This window comes from Girardinichthys multiradiatus, chromosome 23, assembly GCF_021462225.1.
Source record: "Girardinichthys multiradiatus isolate DD_20200921_A chromosome 23, DD_fGirMul_XY1, whole genome shotgun sequence".
In the NCBI taxonomy this organism is placed as follows: Eukaryota; Metazoa; Chordata; class Actinopteri; order Cyprinodontiformes; family Goodeidae; genus Girardinichthys; species Girardinichthys multiradiatus.
In genome coordinates, this window is record NC_061815.1 from 88,032 (window position 1) to 109,473 (window position 21,442).

The 21,442-nt window shown below is 39.9% G+C and overlaps 1 protein-coding gene across 3 annotated transcripts in view; it reads right to left on the reverse strand.

The window, feature by feature from the left end:
* The window catches only part of fbxo38 (F-box protein 38), a 150,066-nt gene that overhangs the window by 64,620 nt on the left and 64,004 nt on the right, over positions 1-21,442 (reverse strand). For all 3 annotated transcript variants that reach the window (XM_047354624.1, XM_047354623.1, XM_047354625.1), the window contains 4 exons: positions 12,641-12,734; positions 11,598-11,728; positions 4,986-5,156; positions 4,744-4,886 (listed from right to left, as the gene is read on the reverse strand). In XM_047354624.1, coding sequence (XP_047210580.1) covers positions 4,744-4,886; positions 4,986-5,156; positions 11,598-11,728; positions 12,641-12,734 — 539 coding nt within the window. The remainder of the gene's footprint in view (positions 1-4,743; positions 4,887-4,985; positions 5,157-11,597; positions 11,729-12,640; positions 12,735-21,442) is intronic.

A 21,442-nucleotide genomic window follows, 5' to 3' on the forward strand; every position in this document is an offset into this window, starting at 1 on the left:
GATAAGTACCACGCGCTTTTCGGTAAAAAAGGTGGTAATATGAACGTTTCTGCAGGTGTAGAAGCAAGCAGAGTGTTATCTTGTATTCTTGTTATCCTTTTTTTCCTCTGTTTTATTCTCCTTCTCTCCCTTTTTCCTTTTTGACCACCCTTTCTCTCTTTTTTGCTTCTTTTTTTTCTTTTCATTTCTGTCTCCGTGTCTGTAACAACTGAAATAATCCCAAAGGAGTTTCAAATAAAGTTTATTTTTATAAATATCCAGCAGAGCTTTAAAGCGTTGCTGTAATGCTCCACTTGTGAAAGTAAATCTGTTGGGCATTCAGACAACAATTCTGAGCGCTACTCTGCCGGAGAGGACACGGTTAAAAAAAAAAAAAAAATAATAATAATAAAAATAAAAAGGATTTAATTTCACCAAACGTTAAAGTGATTGCTGATCATGATCATTCAGGATTTTTTTCCAGCCACATTTCTTCCTCGAAGATGATGGGTCCCAGTTTTTAATAATGCGTTGAACAGTTTTTTACCCAATTTTGGAAGTTTCTGCAATCTCCTTAATGTTTTCTCTGCTTGATTCATGCCAATGATTTGACCCTTCTGAAACCGACTGACATCTTTTCCACGACCATGGGATGTGTCTTTCAACATGGTTATCTAAGAAATGAGAAGCAACTCATTGCACACGTTGGAGTTAAATAACTTGTTGCCAGCTGAAACATAATTGTCCATGCAGTAATTATCCAATGGGAGGCTCGTACCTATTTGCTTAGGTAAATCCAGGTGACCACTTTTTTTTTGGCCAGGCATTGTATTTGTACATATGGATATTTTTTACAAATTTCAACTACACCGAAATTTTTTATAAAAATGAACAATAAAAAATGAAAAAAAAAAAAAAAAAAATTTAGAAAAAAAAAAAAAAAAAAGAAATGCACTTCTGACAAGAAAAACATTAGGACACCCCTACATTTATTCCTAAAACAGTTAACATTACAAGCAGGCATATTGCCTCGGGTAATGTGGCACATTCCTTTGGAGGAGGCAAACCTCCCGTTTATACGTCAGACATTTAGTTTAGTGTCCTCCTGACTGACTGTGAGAGTGAACACAATGGTGAGATCAAAAAGCTGTCTGAGGCAATTGCAAAGAAGATTGCAACACCTCTTTTAAGCTGACTGCATTCCGTGTCTGCTCCATCATCTGTCGCAAATTGCGCTGAGTGGTAATTCCCACTGAATGCCTTTTTGTGTTTAAGATCCATTCATGTATCCAACAACAGCGCCGTCATTCGTGAATTTTAACCCTATTGAACTTCACACGTGTGCTCCATCATCCATACATCTCTGATGGACAACAGAGGAGGGGTCTCTGTCATGCCGCAGTGCCACTGAGCCGGTGTAAAGTACTGCATTGACTAGCTTGGCTTCTATTTGCAATGGAGAAGAAAGTGGACGAATAACAGAGTCTGTGAATGAAGAGTAACAGTTTATGAGTCTGGTAACAAATTTAAAGAGGTCCCAAAAGAATTTTAAATGAGCTATTGTCAGGATCTGCTTTGTTAGATTTTGAGTTTTGGTTCTTTGTTTGTTTCTCTGCACTTCTACGCTGTGTTCTTCAAGTTATTATTCATTTTGGATTGGGTTCATAATTTATTCTTGTGCTTAGATTACTTTCTTGGATTCCTGTGTTAGTTTATATTCTCCTTATTGATCTTGTTCCTCCATATTCTTTAGGTAGTATTATTGTTTACTTGCTCCAGTCCATTTAGATATTTTTCTGTCACCTCCCTGCCTACTTGTTTTAATTAGTTACTCACCCTCCTTATTCTTTAGGCTCCCTTTTCACCAGCTGCTGTAGTGCCTAAGTTCAGTTATTTTATTAAATAAACTTTCGACTAACCATGCGGCTCCCGTCCTCCTGTTTGCGCTTTGGTCCTGCTCCACCACACACTATGACAGCTATTAGACCTTATGGAAAATGGTCGTCAAGTTTATTCCAAACAACTCCCAATATGCCCAGGTCTGTGTGTCCAAACAAGTTCACCCTGAGAGCTCACCCCATGGACTTATCAGACAAGATTATGTTTTCACAGCACCCCTTGATGTGCATTGGACCTGTGTGCCTGGGAGAGCACGGTCTCGCACATCAGAGGGCTAAAATGCTCACCTTAAACTGATGGTACACTTGGCCCTGTATTTCAGTGTTTAACCCTGTCTCTCCAGAAAAGCTACTGGCTGAGCTTCTATGTGTTCTCTTTCATACTCTAGACTTGAAAACTGGCTCAGAGCTCATCTGCTTAGCTGTCTTTCTCTCCTAGATGAAGCCACTAAAGGAGCTATAAACATTAATGTTTCACTTTTTTTTCCTATAGAAAGTACTGCTGGATCAGTGCTTCTGTGTTCTTTTTTTGTCTCTGCTCTGTTCTCTCAAACCCCCAGTCGGTTGTGGCTGATGGTCACTCACACTGAGCCTGGTTCTGCTGGAGGTTTCTTCCTATTAAAGGGGAGTTGTTCTTCTACACTGTCACTACATGCATGCTCAGTATGACGGATTGCTGCAAAGTCAATCCCAGTGACTGTGCACTACCTCTACATGCTCATCCAGGAGTGAATTTGGCCTCAAGAAAGGCCAAATTTGACTTAGCTAAAAAACATCTAAAAAAGCCAACGCAGTTCCTGAAGAACATTCTTTGGACAGATAAAGCCAAGACCAACCAATCTCTACCAGAATGATTGCAAGAAAAAAGCATAGAACTGTCTGAATATTTATCAACCTAACTGTACAATCTCTTGATATTTTTACGTTTGCAATACCCTCTGATAATACCTATAAAACATTATTAACAATAATATTGCACACATCTACACTGTCAGTTTATTATTGATACACCTGCATGTTTGCTTGGAAAATACTGTTTGCTAGGGTTGTGACCATACATAATACTCACAAGACGAGACAAGACTCTATACTTATTTCACATGTACGAGACAGCATGAGATTTTAATAATACTTTCAATAAAACTTCAAAAATCGGCTGAGGTGCAAAGGCATTTCTCAGCCACGTCCGTCCTTTCGGTATTGTCTTCTGATTTAAGCATAGTGCTCTGGTGGTTTTGAAGGTCTCGTTACATTGTGCTAGTGTTAACCGCAGTGTATGCTAATATTGTTTTGCAGTGCTTACATATTGTCCGTCTCTTGTCCGTCACTCTGTTGCCATTTATCGTTTCTAATGGAACCCCAAAATGGTGCCTAATAAATGATTTAAGAGTAGTTGGGGCATCTCTGTTACAACTTCATCAGTGAAAGCCACGCTGATTGCAAGTGGCTAGTGCTCATGAGATAGTCACCTCAACAAGAAATATCGTTTTAATATTGCGAGTTCTCATTACACCCTTACTGTATGCCGCAATTTTGTTATTCCATTTAGACTACTTTGACCATGGGGCTCATTTGACTACTGGAATACCTAAATAAACATTTTTAGCATAAACCAAATACTGTATGAAGTTCAAGTGCACTGGGGTTATACAGCCAGGCCAAGATCTGAAATATAATTGCACGTTCAATTCTGAATGACTCAGAAAAGGAGGTTTTGGAAGAGCTTACCAAAGTCTGGACCTACATTGATTTGAGATGCTGTGACGTGTTTAGACTGTTCATGCTCAAAAACTCTAGTGACTCGAGTTGGTCAATATTTCTCCACAGCAATTTAGAAGACTTGTTGCCAGCTATCTCAAACACTTGTTGGCAGTTGTTGCGGCCAAGGGTGGCATGACCAGTTGTTGGTTTTTATTTTACAGATATTTTTTTCTGCACTAGTGGCCTTTATTTTTTTATTTTTTGACAGTAGGCAGACAGGAAAGAGGGGTAGAGAGAGGGGGAGACATTCAGCAAATGTCGCCGGCGCCGGGACTCGAACCCTGGACAGCCGCTTTAAGGACTATAGCCTGTGCATATGGTCGCGCGCTTTCGCCCCTACACCATCAGCGCCACGCCCCAGTTGTTAGGTCTTAAATAGGTGATAACGCTTTCCCATAAGACAAGGTTGGTTTGGATAACTTTTTCTCCCCTTAATAAATTAAATCATTTGAAAACTGCTTCATTATAACTTAGGTTATCTTTGACAGAAGAAATTTCATAGAGGCAAAATACATTTCTTTAAACACTGTATTTTTAGATTTACGTTCTAAGTAACTCTCTGCATTTTGGTGGAATGTACGCCTTAAGCGGAACCTCCGCAATTTTATTTTACTTTAAAATTAAAGCCAAACCGGCTCTAGCCTACTCTCCTAAGTACATCCCTAAAATATGACAAAATCTTTAAGTTTTGTGTTTCTGGTGACACTGAGAACAAATATTTAGAATGGATATACACTATACTATATACACTCTGAATGCAATGCATGCAGATTATTTTCTCAGAAAAAATGCACAATGTGCATCAGTGCATAGTAACTATGCATAATAACTATGCATGGAAGCAATAGAAAAAAATCATAAACACTGGGAGATGACTCTCTTATCTCTAATATATGGAAAATTTTTTACTTTTGTGTCTTTAAAGGGTAACAGGCATTCAGCATCCTGAAAAGATTATACATTCAAATGGAGTAATTTGCTTACTTATGCTTTCTACTATTTTTAAACAAAATCCATAGGTTGAAGTTACTTTAGTTATTTTTAACATACTGTAACTACAAAGCCAAAAAGTGGATGATGTATGGGAGAGCTTCTATACATATACCTTAGGTGGCTCTCTGAACATTTGGTCCAAACAGATGAACTCCAGGCAGGGAAGTAACTCTATGAAGTGGCAGAAAGATTCCAGTTTGATAGCATGACAACGAACTAATGTAAGATCAACAAGACGGCTCCACCTGGAGTGATCTAACAACAAAGAAAGGCAGACCACACAGTTGCAGTTACACACACAGACTAAATATAAAACTTCCTTAAACATGTCAGCATTAAAAGCAAGAGGTTTACCTGTGATCCACTGATGAGGGTTATGAAGGTGAGGACAGTTGTAGATGAGGAGATATTTAATATTAGTGAACACCTCATTTACCACCTTAATGCCGATATCCGTGATGATGCCAGGGTTCTCAATTACATCGGCTAGGCCATATTTTACCAGCTCTAAGTGACTCATCTTACCTGCATTAGCAAAACAACAGGACATTTACTTGTTTTCATCCAGTTTACTATACTTAAAGATATTTCTAGTAAATTAAGATTTTATACACATTTTATGGTACATACACTTATATTTACATTGTCACCACTAAGTGGTGACTATAGGTCAAGGTCATGCAAGGTCAAGGTCAAGCTGACCAAAGTGCTTTACAGGAAAAATAGCTAAATATTAAAAGAGAAATATGAGAAACAAAAATACAATAAGAAGAAATCGAATACATAAATATAAAAAGTAAAAAGACAAAAAATAAAAATAAAGAAATAAAACTGCTGCTAAAATAAACAAAACAGCCAAAGAATAGTAAAACAAAAAAAAGACTATTTTAAAATTACAAATATAAAACAAAACATAAAGGTCTTCGTGAACCAAAAGCCAGTTGATAAAAATGAGTCTTCAGAAGTGATTTAAAATGCTCCAGAGTTTGTGCAGTTTTAATATTAAGAGGCAGACTATTCCAGAGTCTAGCACCTGCCACAGCAAAGGCTGTGTCTCCTCGAGAAATTATTTTAGACCTGGGAATAAATAGCATTAATTGAGTCGTGATTGAACCTCATTGTTCTTTTCGGACCATGGCTAGAGAGCAGCTCAAATAGGTATGAGGGGTAAGACCATGTAAAGATTTAAAAACAAAGAGTATTATTTTAAATTGGATCCTATAAGAGACAGGAAGCCAGTGAAGGGAAGCCAGCACTGGGGTAATGTGAATATTTATTTTCGTAATAGTCAGTAAACGAGCTGCAGCGTTTTGTACTAACTGGAGGTGGTGAATAGAGGACTATTCCAAGCAGTAGTCCATTCTGCAGGTAACAAACAAGTGAATGACATGCTCAAACACATCAGCTGGAAGGTATGGCTTTACCTTAGCAAGCTGTCTGAGATGAAAAAAAGCTAGATTGGACCACTGCACTCATTTGCCTCTGGAGTTTAAGGGAACCATCAGGAAAAACACCAAGGTTTTTGACATTATCCTTACAGCAATAGGATAAAGAGCAAAGAGTACTGTCTGTTACAGAGTTCCCAAAAAAGACAATCTCTGTTTTGTTTTCATTTAGTTTAAAAATGTTTAGGGACAACCACTGTTTAACGCCTTTAAGTCAGCACAATAAAAGCTGGAATGAGTCTGTCCCTGCTTTTAAAGGCAGATAAATCTGAAGGTTTTAGACGCCTTTTTTTTTTTTTTTTTAGGATAGGCTGAACTACAGGGGTTGGACAATGAAACTGAAACACCTGTCATTTTAGTGTGGGAGGTTTCATGGCTAAATTGGACCAGCCTGGTAGCCAGTCTTCATTGATTGCACCAGTAAGAGCAGAGTGTGAAGGTTCAATTAGCACAGTTTTGCTCAAAATATTGAAATGCACACATTATGGGTGACATACCAGAGTTCAAAAGAGGACAAATTGTTGGTGCACATCTTGCTGGCACATCTGTGACCAAGACAGCAAGTCTTTGTGATGTATCAAGAGCCACGGTATCCAGGGTAATGTTAGCATACCACCAAGAAAGACGAACCACATCCAACAGGATTAACTGTGGACGCAAGAGGAAGCTGTTTGAAAGGGATGTTCGGGTGCTAACCCGGATTGTATCCAAAAAACATAAAACCACGGCTGCCCAAATCACGGCAGAATTAAATGTGCACCTCAACTCTCCTGTTTCCACCAGAACTGTCCGTCGGGAGCTCCACAGGGTCAATATACACGGTCGGGCTGCTATAGCCAAACATCATGCCAATGCCAAACGTTGGTTTCAATGGTGCAAGGAGCGCAAATCTTGGGCTGTGGACAATGTGAAACATGTATTGTTCTCTGATCAGTCCACCTTTACTGTTTTCCCCACATCCGGGAGAGTTACGGTGTGGAGAAACCCCAAAGAAGCGTACCACCCAGACTGTTGCATGCCCAGAGTGAAGCATGGGGGTGGATCAGTGATGGTTTGGCAACCATATCATGGCATTCCCTTGACCCAATACTTGTGCTACATGGGCGTGTCACTGAAAAGGACTACCGAACCATTCTTGAGGACCATGTGCATCCAATGGTTCAAACATTGTATCCTGAAGGCGGTGCCGTGTATCAGGATGACAATGCACCAATACACACAGCAAAACTGGTGAAAGATTGGTTTGATTAACATGAAAGTGAAGTTGAACATCTCCCATGGCCTGTATAGTCACCAGATCTAAATATTATTGAGCCACTTTGTGGTGTTTTGGAGGAGCGAGTCAGGAAACGTTTTCCTCCACCAGTATCACGTAGTGACCTGGCCACTATCCTGCAAGAAGAATGGCTTAAAATCCCTCTGACCAGTGTGCATGACTTGTATATGTCATTCCCAAGACGAATGATGCTGTATTGGCCGCAAAAGGAGGCCCTACACCATACTAATAAATTATTGTGGTCTAAAACCAGGTGTTTCAGTTTCATTGTCCAACCCCTGCACAGCCTGTTTCAAGCATGTGGGGACAAAGCCTGTAGCAAAAGAAAATAAACTTCTGGATAATAGGCCAACAGTGTCAAAAGCATTTTTAAACCAAAACGAGGGAAGGAAATCTAATGGGCAGTGAGATGACCTAATAGAAGCAATCACCTTAGATAATTCACTCAAAGAAACTGGCTCAAACTTTTCCAGGACAGCTGAGCACAGCGGAGAAAAACTAGGGTGAAAGGCAGAAGATGCCAAGATACCAGCTCTGATGGTTAAAACTTTGTTCATACAAAATGCCAAAAAATCATTACACATCTTTTTTTGTTGGTATAAGACCAACATTTTTACATGGATTAACAATACGATTAAAAACATTAAAAAGAACCAGTGGCTTGTTGCTGTTTGAGGACACAAGATTTGACATAAACTGAGTCTTAGCAGTCTTTACAGCCTACAGATAATGAGAGAAACATTCTCTCAGTGATAGTAGGTAACGAGGGGATAGAGTCTAGATTTTTTCCATCTTCTCTTAGCACGTCTGATGGTGGGTGTACAGGTCCTTCTCAAAATATTAGCATATTGTGATAAAGTTCATTATTTTCCATAATGTCATGATGAAAATTTAACATTCATATATTTTAGATTCATTGCACACTAACTGAAATATTTCAGGTCTTTTATTGTCTTAATACAGATGATTTTGGCATACAGCTCACGAAAACCCAAAATTCCTATCTCAGAAAATTAGCATATTTCATCCGACCAATAAAAGAAAAGTGTTTTTAATACAAAAAACGTCAACCTTCAAATAATCATGTACAGTTATGCACTCAATACTTGGTCGGGAATCCTTTGGCAGAAATTACTGCTTCAATGCGGCGTGGCATGGAGGCAATCAGTTTGTGGCACTGCTGAGGTCTTATGGAGGCCCAGGATGCTTCGATAGCGGCCTTTAGCTCATCCAGAGTGTTGGGTCTTGAGTCTCTCAACGTTCTCTTCACAATATCCCACAGATTCTCTATGGGGTTCAGGTCAGGAGAGTTGGCAGGCCAATTGAGCACAGTGATACCATGGTCAGTAAACCATTTACCAGTGGTTTTGGCACTGTGAGCAGGTGCCAGGTCGTGCTGAAAAATTAAATCTGCATCTCCATAAAGCTTTTCAGCAGATGGAAGCATGAAGTGCTCCAAAATCTCCTGATAGCTAGCTGCATTGACCCTGCCCTTGATAAAACACAGTGGACCAACACCAGCAGCTGACACGGCACCCCAGACCATCACTGACTGTGGGTACTTGACACTGGACTTCTGGCATTTTGGCATTTCCTTCTCCCCAGTCTTCCTCCAGACTCTGGCACCTTGATTTCCGAATGACATGCAGAATTTGCTTTCATCCGAAAAAAGTACTTTGGACCACTGAGCAACAGTCCAGTGCTGCTTCTCTGTAGCCCAGGTCAGGCGCTTCTGCCGCTGTTTCTGGTTCAAAAGTGGCTTGACCTGGGGAATGCGGCACCTGTAGCCCATTTCCTGCACACGCCTGTGCACGGTGGCTCTGGATGTTTCTACTCCAGACTCAGTCCACTGCTTCCGCAGGTCCCCCAAGGTCTGGAATCGGCCCTTCTCCACAATCTTCCTCAGGGTCTGGTCACCTCTTCTCATTGTGCAGCGTTTTCTGCCACACGTTTTCCTTCCCACTGAGGTGCCTTGATACAGCACTCTGGGAACAGCCTATTTGTTCAGAAATTTCTTTCTGTGTCTTACCCTCTTGCTTGAGGGTGTCAATAGTGGCCTTCTGGACAGCAGTCAGGTCGGCAGTCTTACCCATGATTGGGGTATTGAGTGATGAACCAGGCTGGGAGTTTTAAAGGCCTCAGGAATCTTTTGCAGGTGTTTAGAGTTAACTCGTTGATTCAGATGATTAGGTTCATAGCTCGTTTGGAGAGCCTTTTAATGATATGCTAATTTTGTGAGATAGGAATTTTGGGTTTTCATGAGCTGCATGCCAAAATCATCCGTATTAAGACAATAAAAGACCTGAAATATTTCAGTTAGTGTGCAATGAATCTAAAATATACGAATGTTAAATTTTCATCATGACATTATGGAAAATAATGAACTTTATCACAATATGCTAATATTTTGAGAAGGACCTGTATGTTCATTCAGCCATGGCTCTGACAGAGGCTTGGCACCACAGCCATTACTGGTGCTATAGAGTACAAAATATTGGTGCAGGTGGAGTTAAGCAAAACAGATAGGTCCTCCATGCTTTCACTGGTTGGAGTGTAAATCCCAGAATCAAGAAATAAAGCAGAAAATTATAGCGCTAAGGAGGCATTAAATGCTTGTTTTGTTTGTTCTAGAGTGCACGGCTTATCAACAGAGCAGTGCAGTGATATAGCAAAGCGCATAGGGAAATGATCAGAAACACATAAATCGCATATTTCTGAGATGCACACATCCAACCCAAGGGACAGCACCAAGTCCAATGTGTGTCTTCTTATTGAAAATTAAATTCTTATTGAACTTTGGAGGGTGATAAATAAGCACACACAGCACAGGACTACTTAGGTGCAATTCAATAAGCTGAGGTTTACAGCTGGAGAATGAATTTGGCGGCAAAATGTATACAATGGCTTTCCAGTGTTATCGAGCACTCAAAGCGCTTTACACTAGAACCACATTCACCCAAACGCACTCACAAATGCGCACACATTCATGCACCGATACACAGATCAGTACGCAACTTGAAATTCAGTGCCTTGCCCAGAAGCACATCGACATGCGGCAGTAGGAAGCTGGAATCGAATCCACAACTTTCGGGTTGCAAGACAAATACTCAAGTGGCTCTATGGCCGATGATTGTGAGCAAATGTGGTGATGTGATTCTTACAAATAACATCTACAAGCTGAAGGGCCACTCTTAATTTTGTTTGATTTTCTGTCATAATCTTTATGTTTCACAAGAGTGGACTTGAGCCACAATCAGCAGAAACACGGTATAATATAAAATCTTCGGAAAGCTAAAATAAAGTAAACTAAAATAAGAAGAATACGTCTTTACAGTAATATAACCAGTAACTTTCTTTGAGACTTAAATAACTATAACAAGTTGAACCAGCCAGAAAAAAGTAAACAACGTAACAAATACACGTTGAATACAGAATGATTACACTAGCCTCTTGTGGAGGAAAATGTAAGTGCCTTGGTTTAAGTTTCCTGATGCTTTGCACAACCTGATAAAAGTATTCACTCCCCATCTTATTACACAAGCCAGCCTCTAATGCTGCAGCTCTAATTCATGCCAGAGTTCAGGGCAGCTGGCTTGTGTGGTATAAGTGGAGGTCATTCTGTGATTTCAATTCTGTCAACATGTCTGGGGAAAAATTACAACAGGCATTACCTCTCCCTCCTATGGAAGCCCTCTTGTCATGGGAATTGCCTTAAAGCTGTTATAATAGTTCTCTTACTTTGTCTACTAAGAAATGTTTTGGCAGGGCTCCTAAATACATGTCTGACGCTGTAAAACTGTTTTCTCTTGTCAAGGTTATAATAAAGCTGGATAGGTGACAATCATCGATCTCTGTCTTTGTTAAATACAAAGTTAAATACAAACACACTCTAAACTGTATCAGGAAATACACCTGTCAGTGCTGCGCAGAGAGTGACAGTGACATTGCGCTTCCTTGCAACTGGTTGTTCAGAGCAGTGTTTCACATATAAAACAGTTTGATGTGGAGACTTTTTCCTGGCAGTTTACTGCGTGACACCACATAGTGGTCGTACAAATCAAGCTTTGCACGGACGTGTCAGACAGACATCTCTTCTGAATCTGCATTAAGTCCACCTCGTGTGAGCGCGGATGTCCACGCAATCAAGTACGCCCGACTATGTGGGAGCCTTGAGACTTATGCTGGATAGGAGGATCTGACCACTTTCTTCATGCTTTATGATATAAACTATGAAAAGTTACAAACATTGTAGGAGGAAATCATCCACATATCCCAAATGGAGCGTCTCAAACTGAGGGAACTCAAGTTCAGCCATTTTGAGAGCTGAGAAGACTCCATCTTTAGTAAGTGATGGCTGGATTCGCAGTTCATGAAGCCTGTAAAATACAAATAGCATTAAAATAAACTTATGAGGTCATTAAAATTTTAAAATAACAAATACACATTAAACCAACATTTTTATAGTTATGACATTTTTGGAATTCCACCTTTGTTACTGAGTTCCATTTACAGATACTAGTGCTGCAGCTTGCACTTTTGCATAATCTATTGTGTAAATGTGTGGACTGGATGTTTGGCCACTAACAAACTTAGAAATTTTTTTTTAAGAAAAATTGTAGAATTGCAAAGGAAATGTTCAGCAGTGTTGTGATTAGATCAATTTGGTATTTCAGTACACGTTAGATGGAAATGTTCCTGTAACAATAATTGAACCAACTAGGTTACCTTGTGTACCCCGTCAGTTCTAAAACAATGAATGTGTAAATCTTATAATATTCTAACGATTATGAGCACAGTCACAAAACAATGAAGTTTGAAAAAAAATGTAGTTCTCAATGTACAAAATACAAACATTTTTTGAAGTACAAATTACATTTTTCTTTTTTTTTTTTAACTATGTGCACTGTGTGACCAGTCCACTTCTGCTTGGCAATTATATCCTTAAATAAAAAAAATACATAAAATTTATATAACACAGCTATATTAAAATAGGGTGTTCTTTGTATTAGTGGTCTATATAACATATTATTCTATCATAAACTTGAAGCATCCTGGGTGGAGAATGAGAGAAAAATAAACATAGGCAGAGGCAAATTAACTAGTATTCTACACTTAATGAAGTATCTAAATAAATACACTGAACAGATTCCCCCAAAGGCTTATACTGATTTACGTTTACTTGAAGAAAAACAAATAGCAGCAGTTGAACAAATACTCTCTGAAAATTAAACCCCACAATGGTCAGCTGCATGAAGGTATTACAAGTATTAGCATAAATGGCAGAATACCTGCGGGCAGCAGTGATAATGATGTAGCCCAAGTCCACTTCCAAAGCATTCTTGCAAGCTCCAAACACAAGGGTGTGAAGGTTTCTAAATCCTCCTAGGTAAACACACAAAAGAACTTAAAGACCACATGACAAATTTATACGCCACAGTTTTTCACTTCCAGGTGAAATTTGGATTACCATCAGAATCACCCTTAACATTTACCAGTATTTTTCATCGAGTGGCCTTTGTTAATATTGGGTTATGCTGGACAGTTGTTGATCAGTCTTAAAAATATTAGGTGGTCTACATTCTGTGATAGTTGTAGATTATAGTTAAAAAGGTTTCAGTCCCATCTTTAACGTAAGGTCAGATGCTACAGAGTTGGCTAGCCTTACAGTGTCGAGGTCTTGGTATTCCTGGTCAAAGTCTGTCTCTGGAGTCTTTTGCTGGCTGTTTGGGCTGCTTGAGCTCCAGTTATTTTGACATGATCATATTTTGATCATTAAATAAAATCAGATATTTTTTCCAGTGAATGATTACACCATATGAACCACAAAACGTCTTGGGTCAAAAGTTGTTACTGCAGGGTTTTACATCTGTGGGTTTCAAACTGGTCCGCAGCTGTTATGTTGTGCACATTAATTTCTACTGATTGCAGTTACACTGCGTATATGCCAGGGCTTCTGAAATTTTCAAACCATTACACTTTGGAACCCGTTATCAAATTTGACCAGAGAAAGCGCACATCATTTCCGTGTAAACGAACAATGGCACGTGCTATGTTTCAAAACAGCATGATTTGAAAAAAGGTTTCAGAGTGTAACCTTTTAAAAACATGCAGGTCTCTGTCTTTGTGTATTTAAGAAAAACGGAATGCTCCTGTATAGGGAAGCCCTGGCACATGCGAAGTATGACTACAATTAGAAGAAATTAATGCAGCATAACAGTTTAAAGTCCAAATAGGAAGAAGATATAAATAACAATGATAGTGGATGACAGAGTACTGCTTGTGCTGCTGTCTCTTTTGAATCTAACGACAGTCCTCCAACAGTGCTCATTTTCTACCCTGGTTTTTAAGCAGAGCAATTTTTTACATGAGCATGTTGTTAAGTTTGAAAGAACATATTGCCACCTAGAACGTAATTAAAACATCATGTAGATGTGTAAACAGAAAAAGAATCCCGTTTTCAATGGATTGTTGTTGTGTGAACAGGGCCTGTGTGTATGTCTTCTTAAACTCCCAGTCAGTTTTGGCAGATGGGCACTCACACTAAGCCAGGTTCTGGTTAAAATGTTTTCGACGGGAAGACAGGGTAAAGGAGAAGCCTCTAGTCCAGATGGGACGTTCTTCTCTGGATACACAATGAATTCCTGGCAGCAGTGGAAGATTGTGTGCCTGACTACGACGTCGGTCGAGGACGTAGAAGATGTGCACATATTTGGACTTTTGATAACAGGATTTCTGCTTTTTGGAGTTGGTGGTTACCTGGCTTATCGAGTGATTCGCAAAATGTGGGCGGCTGTACAAAGCATTCCAAAGCTGCCTGATATGTTGGATGGAGTTTGTAGAGCGATCAACTCTCAGACTGAAATGTTAAGAGAGCAAAATCGCAAGCTGGACACGATTCTTGAACAGAATCGCAGCCTGGCAGCGGTTGGACTCAGAGGTTAAAGGATATAATCTCAGAGAAGTTGTACGCTCGAGATTTGCGGAAAGTACCAGAAATTTGGCTATTTGGATTCGCAATTGAGACATACCAGTGAAACTCTTAAGGTAGTTGGAAATTCACAACTGCCTGAACCACAACATTTATTGTTTTTCTAAATCTGGCGCTCCAATGTGGCCTTGGCAACTTCTAGTCAAGTCAAGTTTATTTATATAGCGCTTTTCAGCCACAAGGCACTCGAGGCGCTGTACATAAGGAAAAACATTACAATAATACAGAAAATCAAACAACAGATGTAATAAAAAACAATAAAGAGAATAGAATGATGGATAAGAAAATGAATACTGTACACTGACAACAACTCTGTAATGTATTTTGGTGCTAAGCCATTCAGTGATTTATAGACTTACAGAAATATTTTAAAGTCTATTCTCTGAGCCAGTGTAGGGACTTTCGAACTGGGGTGATGTGCTCCACTTTCTTAGTTCTAGTGAGGACGTGGGCAGCAGCGTTCTGAATCAACTGCAGCAGCTGTCTTATAGACTTTTTAGGCAGACCTTTGAAGACACCTTTGCAGTAATCAATTCTACTAAAGATGAACGCATGAATTAGTTTTTCAAGGTCCTGCTGAGACATTAGTCCTTTAATCCTGGAGATGTTCTTTAGGTGATAGAAGGCCGACCTTGTTACTGTCTTTATGTGCCTCAGGTCTGAGTCCATCACTACACCCAGGTTTCGAGTCTGACTGGTGGTTTCTAGCTGTATTAACTGAAGCTGTGCGCTAACTTTTAAACACTCTTTCTTTGGTCCAAAGATTATTACTTCAGTTTTGTTTTGATTCAGCTGAAGAAAAGTTTGGCACATCCAAGCATCGATTTATTCTGAGCATTTACCCAGCACTTGAATGGGTTCATAGTCACCTGGTGACATCGTAACGTATAGCTGTGTGTCGTTTGCATAGTTATGATAACTTACGGTGTTGTTTATTAAAATCTGAGTTAGGGGGAGCATGTAGATATTGAATAGGAGGGGCCCTAAGATGGACCCTTGGGAACGCCACATATGATTTTTGTGGTCTCTGATGTAAAGTTACCTACCGACACAAAACATTCCCTGTCCTTCAAGTAGGATTTAAACCAATTGAGTGCTGTACCAGAAAGGCCGACCCAGTTTTCCAGGCGCTCTAATAAAATGGAGTGATCAACAGTGTCGAATGCACACTAAGGTCCAATAATACCAGCACTGTGGTTCTTCCACAGTCTGCATTTATACGGATGTCATTGAAGACCTTGACAAGAGCAGTCTCTGTACTGTGGTGAGCAGGAAGCCCGACTGGAAGACATCGAAGTTCGGTTGGTCATTGTTAGGAAGTTGTTTAACTGTTGAAACACAACTTTTTCAATAATCTTGCTGATGAAGGGTAGGTTTGATATAGGCCTGTAGTTCTGTAGTAGCAGCTTGTCCAAGTTGCTCTTTTTCAATAGAGGTTTGATAATTGCTGTTTTTGTAGTTTATATGGTGAAATTGGGAAATTTTGTCAAAATCAGTTCAAGTTGGACACAACTTTGGTACTGGAGTTGATGTGGAGGTGCTAACTGCCCCTACGATCTTTTGGGTTTTTTTCAGTGAAGAAGTTAGCAAATTCCTTGCAGGCCCTGGTAGAGTGGAGTTCAGATGCTACAGTTACAAGAGGGTTTGTTAACTTGTCGACCATGGCAAATAATGCACGAGCATTCTTAATGTTTTTGCTGATGATCTCAGAAAAGAAAGATTCCCTTGCATTTTTCAGTTGTAGGTTATATCTGTATAGTCTCTCTTTATAGATAATATAGTGAATCTGGAGTCCAGTCTTTCGTCACCTGCGTTCAGCTTTTCGACACACATTTTTTTTTCACTTCTGACTGGTGGAGCACTTCTCCACAGAGACATTTTCTTCCCAGAAATGACTTTCACTTTAATTGGAGCAATTGAATCAATGTTTGAGATTTTAGAATGGAAGTTATCTACCAGCTCATCTACGGTGTTACAGTGCAAAGTGGAGGTAGAAGAGTAAATCTGTTCAAAGGTTTCAGCAGCACTGTCCTTAAAGATGCGTTTTCTTATAATGTCTCTTTGGCAAACTGAGCCATTGGAGATGATGCTTTCAAAAATAACAGAAAAGTGGTCAGATAGGGCAACATCAGTTACAGACACCTTGGAAATGTTTAGACCCTTAATGATGATCAAGTCCAAAATATGTCCCTATTTGTGCGTTTGCTGTTTAACATGTTGAGTCAAAACAAAATTTCTAAGAGTGTCACATAGATCTATTGCACTTCTGTCTTCAGGATTGTCCATGTGAATGTTGAAGTCTCCCACAATAATTAAACAGTCGTAATCAACACATATCACATCACAGATAAAAGCTCATTAAAATCACTGAAAAAGTTTGTTTTGAACTTATGAGGCCTGTAAATATGCAAGAACATGTTTCGGACCGGGCTCTTTACCTGGAGAGCCAAATATTCAAAAGAGTCAAATTTGCCCAGAAATACTTTTTTACACTTTTGTAAATCTTTAAACAAAGTGGCCACCCCTCCACCTTTTCTTTGCTGTCTGCTCTCACAAAGAAAATTGTACTTCGGAGGCGTCGACTATCAGAATGGGAGCTTCATTAAATTCAGGTAACCATGTTTCTGTTAAAAACATAACATCAAGTTCGTGGTCAGTAATGAAGTCAATGATTAGAAATGATTTTTCTGACAGAGATCTATTGTTCAATAAAGCCAGTTTATGGTAAATGGTAAATGGACTGAACTTATATAGCGCTTTTCCAGTCATACTGACCACTCAAAGCGCTTTTACACTAGAGCCACATTCACCCAATCGCACTCACTAACGCTCACACATTCATACACCGATACGCAGATCGGTAGGCAACTTGAGGTTAAGTGCCCTGCCCAGGGGCACATCGACATATGGCAGGAGGAAGCTGGAATCAAACCCACAACCTTCTGACTGCAAGACAACTACTCTTTCTACTGAGCCTTATGGCTTTGTTTGATTGTTTATTACTGTCTCTTATCCTTTTGGCTTTGTTCTTTCTGTCACGTATAAGAACAGAGATTTTACAACCATCTCCTATTAGGGGCCCAAGTTTTTCCTGGACATGCTCATTTCTGATAGAGTTACCACTTGGGCCCAGACTGTATCACAAAGAAGTGATTTGAAGGTCCTGATTAAGAGGAGATAGATTAGGAGGTAGTGGGACTCTGCGGCATTTGGAAGATGTTGGTTCAGTAGCAGGGCCTCGGCCACGGGGGGTGTTGAATGGAGAAGATGTCAGAGCCATTTGGGTCCCGATCTCAAGAGCTCCTTTCATGTTATCAGAATCCAGTAAAGCAAAAAGCGGGCTCAGTAGGGAGATGGGAGAGTTCTGTGTGGTCTGGGTCGGGGTTTGGGGGGAGGGGGGTATAACAGGGGGGTCCACTTCTCCTGTGGATTTCGACGGGGAGACCTTTTGTGATGACCTCTCTTTCTCAGCCAACTGGCCGGTTGTCTCTGCTGGAGCTGTTAGTGGCAGCGTTATCATTGTTGTTAGTACTCCATGTTCTCTGCTGAAGGTCGAAGCTGCTGGCGGATTATTTACTGAATAGAAGAGATTAGATGTGAGACGTATGGCTCCCGGCTTGTTGAAACAGAAACCATCTTGCTTGAAGAGTTGCCTTTTCCCAAAAAAGATTGATGTTGTCCATAAAGTTCACAGATGTAGTAGTAGTAGCACGTTTTTTTATTAATTATCAGAAGTCTCGAAAAAATCTCTTCTCCACAGAAAATCGGTGCGAAGGGTCTGCTGAGAAACATCTTGATATTGAGACCTCCAACAATATTCAGCAGATGAGTGAAATCCTCCTTCAATCCTTCTGATTTTTTCTAAGCCACGTCATCCATGGCTCCACAGTGTATAATAAGGTTTTCTAGAGACGGGCGCTCTTCTGTGATTGTATTGTAAGAATATTCTCTGAGATATCGGACACCACGTTAATGGTACCAATCGTAACTTCTGTTTTTTTTTGTTGCAGAAGTTCTTAATCACATCCACAGCTGTGTTGCCCACTATTAGGGTTCTTGGTCCGGCGGGGTGCTTTTTCTCTGGCAATTTAGGGGAAGACTGTTTAGAATGAAGGTTGTTCTCAAACTTTTTATTGTTCTCAGAAAATGGGTTATTTTCCTGGTTTTCATTCTGTAGTGGGGCAAATCTGTTTTGGGGGTGGAATTCCATTATTTCCAGCTGTTTCACTCCTATCAGTTATTGTGACAGCAGCTCGTTGTCGAAGTCTCCTTTTCCCAGGGGAAACGGGGGCAATTCTCTGTAATTCTGGCCATTCTAATTTATTTAATTGCAGAGATCTTCCAGTGAGTCGTCCACATTGATTTTATTTGGGTATGCGCCTAAAACATGCCTGGGGGGTCTGCCGGTAGGTTTATTCTCAGTGTTCTGATTGCTGGCTGAGTCGTTGAGCTGGCTGTCACTGTTTGGGATCACAGGCAGAGTTGAATCATTGCTGTACCCCATATTCATCTCCACATTCACTTCTAGTCGATGGATTTTCATCTCCAAAACAGCCAATTTCTGTAAAAGTTTGTCGAAGTCCTTTGGGATGAAGGGAGGCATTTTGTGCTAATTAGCTGGCGTCAACTTGTCCTTCTTTCGAGTTCGATTATAAAAACATAAAAATCCTTTAGAAAAAAAACTAAAAATAATAGTCCTTGGGAGTCGCTGGTAAGAAGTAGTTTTAGTCCAATATTTCCATAATTTTGGCTAAAAGATAAAAAGTGGCTATCGACAAAATATCTCCTGGATGTTATATAAACACGACGCTCTTCCCCAGCACTCCCCTACCAGCTGTGTGCTGATAGGACTATCCGGCCAATTGATAAAACTTCCACCTCTTTTCTCAAGGACAATGGCGCTTCTTTCAGTGTTGACAGTCTAATTCTTGCAAACACACTCAGACTTACATATTCGCACCCTCAAGATTCCACCGTAGCCTTGCTAAATCTTTACTTATGTGTGTGTTGCATACCCCTGCTGAGATTTTTTTGTTCTACTTCAGACTGTATTCTGTTAAGAATAGAGTCTGAAATAGTTTTTTTTTCCCTCCTATCTTACTTTACCTAAATGTGTGATTTCATTACTTTTCATAGATTTTCAGATTTCTCAGAAGGATTACCAGCAAAAGCCAAATATTATTAGTATTTGAAAATTTGACTAAAGCTGTTTTTACACCAATAACCAGAACTTTTTAGATTTCTTAGAAGGATTGTTGTACAACAATTTCAAACTAGTGAAAGCCAAACATTATTAGTATTTGAAAAGTTTGGACTAAAAATGTTTTATACCAGTGACCCAGCTTCTCTACTTAGACTTCATTGAGTGCCCATGACTGTTACTATTTGAATGATGAGACCACACTGCCTCATACCAGCTACCTCAAGGATTAATATTATAATTTTTCTTCTAGCACAGGATAAATTCCTTACCACATAGGACTTAATGAGCTAATTACCTCTATTAGAAAGATTGGATTAGAACCAGCTCTTACCAGTAAACTCGCAAGGATTATTAATGTCATTTGATTTGTTTTTCGGTGTTTGATTTTCTGTATCATTGTAATGTTTTTCCTCATGTACAGCGCTTTGAGTGCCTTGTTGCTGAAAAGCGCTATTTAAATAAACTTGACTTGACTTAGGTATAGTGTGCGCATCCAGCAGGTTGATGCAATCTGCTGGGTTTCCTTAGATAGAAAACCTTTTACCCAATTTTAATAACTAAACTATGTACTTGATTTGAAATCTGTAAAACTGGACTGAACTGACTTCTTTTTTGCAAAGTGCATTGAGATGTGTAGAAGTCTTTCATTTTTATCCTAGGTACTCATAGATTCAACTGTGAGTGAGGGAATCTAAAACCAAAATCTAAAATATCACATTGTGATTTTTAAGTAATTAATTAGCATTTTATTGCATCACAGAAGTATTTCATACATCTGAAGAACAAAATAAATATTTAGTACAGAAACCTTTGTTTGCAATTACATATATAAGGCGTTTCCTGTGGTTTTTGACAAGGTTTGCACACTCTGCAGCAGGGATTTTGGACCACTCCTTCATACAGATCATCTCCAGATTCTTTAGGTTTTGGGGCTGTCGCTTGATAATACGGACTTTCAGCTCCCTCCAAAGATTTTCGACTAGTTCAGGTCTGGAGACTAGCTATGACACTCCAGGGCCTTGAGATGCTTCTTACGAAGCCATTCCTTAGATGCCCTGGCTGTGTACTTCATGCTGGAAAACCCAGCCACGACCCATCTTCAATGCCCTTAATGAGGGAAGGAGGTTGTTGGCTAAGATGTCCCAACACATGGCCCCATCCATCCTCCCAATACGGTGCAGTCGTCCTGTCCCTTTTGCAGAAAAGCATCCCCAAAGGGTGATGTTTCCAACCTCCATGCTTCACGGTAGGATGGTGTTCTTGGGGTTGTACTCATCCTTCTCCTTCCTCCAAACATGGCGAGTGGAATTTAAACCAAAAAGCTCTATTTCTGTCTCATCAAACCATATGACCTTCTCCCATTCCTCCTCTGGATTATCCAGATGGTCATTGGCAAACTTCAGATGGGCTTGGACATGCTTGAGCAGGGGGACTGCGTTGTAGGATTTTAATCCTGTTTTAAGTAACACACTAGTAACCGTGTGTGTGTTAGTGTGTTACTAATGGTCTTTTTTGAGACTGTGGTCCCAGCTCTCTTCAGGTCATTGGCTCGGTCCTGCCGTGTAGTACTAGGCTGATCCCTCACCTTCCTTGTGATCATTGACGCCCCAAGAGATCTTGCATGAAGCCCCAGACCGAGGGAGATTGACCATCATCTTGAACTTCTTCAATTTTCTTAGAATTGGGCCAACAGCTGTTGCCTTCTCACCAAGCTGCTTGGCTATTTTCCAGTAGCCCAACCCAGCCTTGTGCAGGTCTACTATTTTTTCCCTGATTTCCTGACACAGCTCTCTGGTCTTGGCCTTTGTGGAGAGATTGGAGTTTGTTTGATAGAGTGTGTGGACAGGTGTCTTTTATACAGATAAGTTAATACAGGTGGAAAACAGGAGGGCTTTTTAA